This window comes from Nicotiana tabacum, chromosome 17, assembly GCF_000715075.1.
Source record: "Nicotiana tabacum cultivar K326 chromosome 17, ASM71507v2, whole genome shotgun sequence".
NCBI classification, from domain to species: Eukaryota; Viridiplantae; Streptophyta; class Magnoliopsida; order Solanales; family Solanaceae; genus Nicotiana; species Nicotiana tabacum.
Window position 1 is genome coordinate 52541532 of NC_134096.1, and position 5212 is coordinate 52546743.

General features: G+C 35.8%; 1 protein-coding gene across 1 annotated transcript; it reads left to right on the plus strand.

Moving 5' to 3' along the window:
• The first annotated feature begins 1824 nt into the window (after window positions 1–1824).
• On the plus strand, window positions 1825–4950 carry LOC107787293 (anthocyanidin 3-O-glucosyltransferase 5). Its single transcript, XM_016608875.2, has 2 exons — window positions 1825–2714; window positions 4131–4950. Exons 1-2 carry the CDS (start codon window positions 1932–1934, stop codon window positions 4788–4790), a joined length of 1443 nt encoding a protein of 480 aa, XP_016464361.2. The 5' UTR covers window positions 1825–1931; the 3' UTR covers window positions 4791–4950.
• The last annotated feature ends 262 nt before the right edge of the window (window positions 4951–5212 follow it).

Genomic DNA, 5212 nt, shown 5'->3' on the forward strand with positions numbered 1-5212 from the left:
CCGAGCCGCGCTATAGTTGGCCGGGTATGGCACCTATTGTGCAACCACTGATCAGTTGGGTTTTACCGAGCTCCACGTGGCCGGGTACGATTCTACCGAGCCCTATGATGGCTGGGTACGTTTTACCGAGCCTATTACGGCCGGGTACGATATGATGATGATGATGCCCACAAAGGCATATGTTTTAAAAGTTTATGTATATATATATGTATGTATCATGTATTTCATGTCAGTAGCCCTCAGAGGTACCCAGATGTCACAGGTTGTATATTCCCTATCACTGTTTACATTATTGTTCTTACTTATGCTATTCTGCCTTACATACTCAGTACTTTATTTGTACTGACGTCCTTTTTATTTGTGGACGCTGCATGTCGTGCTGCAGGTCCTGATAGACGGGTAGACGCAGCTCCCCCATCACAGTAGGCTATCCGGTTCAGCGTTATTGGCAAGATCCTTTCTCCGGACTTGCCGTAGTCTTGGTATGCATTTTTGTTATAGACATTATGGGTATGTCGGGGCCCTGTTCCGGCAATGTTGTAGCACTTATGTTCTTTTAGAGGCTCATAGACAGGTGTCGACTCATGTATGGTTTGGAATGCCTTGTCGGCTGATTTTTGTTGTATAGTCTTTCATGGCACCATGGTAGCTCGTACCTTATATATAGTTTCTTGACAGTCTTGTCGTCCCCTGTTACGTATGTTCATGACATTATCTTTCATTGTTGGATGTTCATGATCCATGTCTACCATTTATATTGGTCTTGTCGGCCCTTAAAGATAATAAGGAAGGTTAGATAAAATGTACGTTGGTGCTCGGCAAGTATGGCCCGGGTGCTAGTCATGACCCTCCAGTTGGGTCGTGACATGCATGCTCCACCATGGAGGGTGGAGGGTCGTTCATCTTCAAAGCTGACTGCTATAAATATGTGCAGCAGCTGTTGAAGAAAAGAACACACCAAAAACTGAAAACGCTCAACTTTGGCTATACATTGCACTCCTTCCTCTCAGCATTTCCATACGATTTTCTGAGTTTCTACTCCTTTGTTCTGCATTGTTTTAACTTCAAACAAAGCAACTGTAAGTGTGATTTGCTACCGAATTTTGTATTTGCTGAAACACTAGGGTTTGAAGTACCGCTACACCAGTGTGTGATTCGTTCTATCCTGGGAGGAAATAATCCATAACCTTGGGGTACTAGGAGGGGATTAAATTTCTTAAGGAAACACTGTGAATTCAGTGGGCTCGAATTAATTACTGTTTCATTACGATAACTTATATTTTCCAGAATTATTATTTACAAATACAGCAATATTGGCGGGACTAACAACTACTACTACAACATTATTTATGGTATATCCTCTACAGTTTATGTTGATTGGATTTGATAGGGGATCCCTATGAGGTGTAATACGAAATTTAAATTATTGGATTCTAAAATTAATAATTTATAAATGTTATAATTTTTTAATTAAACAAATAATATAAAGCTTGAACCAAACTTATTGGCTACGGAATCCATAAATTAAATTGCGCCCGTACTTGGATCTTTGGTCCTAAAAAACATGTAGTGAATAATATGATCGCGCAAATGTTCACAGATAGGTTTCATCCCTCAGTGTTAGTGGTTCTTAAATCTGCTGACCCCACTTGGCTAAAGAATTGACAATCATGTTCGTTAATTTCTTGTTTTTTTCCTTAAAATAAAAAAAGACTCTCATGTCATGTCCCTTTGAAACCGCTTGCATTCGTCGACTTCTGTTCCGTTTGATTCAACAAATTATTTATTGTTTTTCCAAACTTTCTGTTCCTATAAAGCCCACAAATAAATGGTTTTTACTCTGTACAATTCAACAAATTTTCCTCTCCAATACTTGTCCTAGTCAGTATTTTAAAAATTCTTTTTCTCTCTTTTCTGAAATAATATCTGTAATGGATAGATCACAGCTTCATATTGCTATACTCTCAAGCCCTGGAATGGGTCATTTAATCCCAGTTCTAGTCTTAGGCAACCGATTAGCCGCTCACTATAACATCAAAATTACAATTCTTGCTATCACAACCAGCTCTTCTTCAGCAGAAACTGAATTTCTCAAGAAATCCACTCTCACCAATGAGAAAAAAACCATAGAAATAATTCCCATTCCTTCAGTCGATATTTCCCACCTAATAAATTCCAGCACTAAAGTTTTCACTCAATTGCGACTATTGGTCCGCGAAGCCTTGCCCAAAATTCATTCCACTATTGCTTCCATGACTCATCGTCCAGATGCTTTAATTGTCGACATTTTTTGCACACAAATATTGCCAATTGCTGAAGAATTTAACATTCCTAAGTACGCGTATCATCCTACTACTGCGTGGACATTAACGTTAGCTATATACTGTCAAATTTTTGACAAAGAAATTGAGGGTGAATATGTTGATCTTAAAGAGCCTTTGAAAATTCCAGGTAGCAAAGAACTACGACCTGATGACGTAGTGGATCCATTACTGGATCGGAGTGATCAGCAGTATGAAGAGTATTTGAAGCTAGGAATGGAATATGCAGCTTTTGATGGAATCTTGATTAATACTTGGGAAGATTTAGAACCTGAGACTATTAAAGCACTTCGAAATAATGAGAAGTTGAGATCAATTCTAAAAGTGCCGGTTTTTCCAATCTACCCAGTTGGTCCCTTGAGGAGAACAGTTGAAACAAATGAACCTGACGAGGTAATGTTAGAATTTGTTTAAACATAAATAGAAAATTAAAAAAATTTGAATTAAAATTTGTGTCTTAATATTAAAGTGGTTTTTTCTTCCATATAAATATATTGTTGTTTACTCCGCAGAAATCTTACATCTACTATCAAACTTTTTCTCTCTTCTCCTCCAAAAACACACTCTTTCTTCTCCAAATTTCTGTTTTAATACCATAAATATTCTTGTTTCCTAATTAGAATTTCTTTACTAGTATTTGTTTAGTGTAGATATATATTTAAATGGCTCTTTCATATATGTCCACTTACGTCTTGTTTGGATGGTTGTTACCCATTGTATCGTATTGTATTGTTATCCCAAAACAATATTTGTTTTAATTGTTTAGTTAAAATTGGTTGTATTGTATTGTTAAATTCATTGTTCCGGGGCAATGAAAAGTAATCATTTTTTGAAACAACCGATTTGGTGTGGTGGATTTTTTCCTATTTTTCTTTCCAATTATGCCATAACTTATTATTTTAGAATTATATTTTACTCTTTACCTTATTTTTAAACTCCAAATCTCCCGCCTTTAATCTACTTTGTCTTCGTACTTTTTCTTTTTCCTTCTGCAGCTTACTATTCCCAACTCCAACGTCAAAGGTAGTAAGAATAGGTTTTTTCTTTTTGTTTCTTTTTCTCCTACTTTGATTTTAACTCCAATTCTAATAACTTTAATTACTTATTTATCTTCATTCCTTTGTTCTGCCAAGTGCACGGTCTTCGTTCGTTTCTCTAACATCGTTCTTTGTTATTATTATTTTTTAATGATAGTTAATCATTGATTTTAGTAGAAAGGGATTTTCTTAAATTATTTTTATGCGTAATTCTTGATAAATTTAATATTTAAAATAATTAAGGGTATTTTAGTAAACTTATCAGTTACAGTACAATGCGATACAGTCAAACCAAACAACAAAATGTTATTTAACAATAGCAAACAATACAATCTATCCAAATATTGTATTCATAAAACTATACGATACAATACAATACATTATGAAACGATGGATAACAATGATCCAAACAGAGTGTTAAACTATTTTCATTTGATCTCGTAGAAATCTCGAAAAGAAGAGGAAGTCAAATTTAAGGAAAATATTTCTAATTTAACATGTTTCACACTTAAATTATTTATTTTTTCTTCACTCGTATTTACCAACAAGTGATTCAATCGCTAGAAAATCAAAATCATGAGTCAATTCCATATGTATAGTGTTATATTTACGTATTTCAAACCCTAATTCTTTAATTCATTCATATTTTTCAACAAGTGATTCAGTAATTAGACAAGCAAACTCTGGAGTCAGTTCATACAATATATTAGTGTTATTTAATGTGTTCCATGTCTAAACTATTTGTGTTTTTTGTTCATATATTTACCAATAGGTTATTGAATGGTTAGACAAGCAAAATAATAAGTCAGTTCTATTTGTGTCATTTGGAAGTGGTGGAACACTTTCAACTCAGCAAATGACCGAGCTTGCATGGGGTTTAGAATTAAGCCAACAGAAATTTGTTTGGATTGTACGTCCCCCATCTGACGGTGATGCAGATAGTGCATATCTAAACTCTGCCGGAAAAGAGACACGTGGCATGCCGAAATACTTGCCGGAGGGGTTTCTAACTAGGACCAAAGATATAGGCTTAGTAGTGCCTATGTGGGCCAAACAAGTCGAAATTTTGGGGCACTCGTCAGTGGGTGGATTTTTGACACATTGTGGATGGAATTCAACGGTGGAGAGCTTAACAAATGGTGTTCCTATGATTGCATGGCCATTATATGCTGAACAAAAAATGAACGCTGCCCTGTTGACGGAGGAGCTAGGGGTGGCGATTCGGCCGGCAGTTTTGCCGACGAAGAAATTGGTGAAGAGAGAGGAGATAAAGGGAATGGTGAGAATGTTGATGTACACAAAAGAAGGAAAGACTATAAGGGAAAAGGCTCAGAAATTAAAGATGAGTGCGGAAAACGCACTAAGTGTTGGAGGTTCATCTTACAATTCCATTTGTGAGCTTGTGAAGGATATTCAGAGTAGATTGTTATAAGTCTGTTATTTCTTTGTGAAATCTTTTGCTTTTTTCAAATAAATTGCCTTTTATGCCTGGAGGACAGGAGGAGTAGTTGATAACCGACCATTAGCAGTGTACTAATAGTGATACTTAATTTGTTAAATTTTTCATGAAATCCAACACCTTAATTATAGTAGTAATTATCTTGAATAGAGGGAGAGATTTCTGTCTCAATAATGTATACAATCCGTTGTTTTCATTCTGTCAAACCATCAATTTACTTCATTTAATTTGCCTATTCGTGGAGGGGGGCTAAGGGGAGAGAACGCAACTGGGGCCTGCATGTTTGCACTTCAACTTGCTTCTTCACATTTTCTTTCTATTTTTTGACTTGTAGTAGAACTCTACTTGGATGTCTTTGTCAAGAATTAGCTAGTGGTACACTTGTAATTTGATTG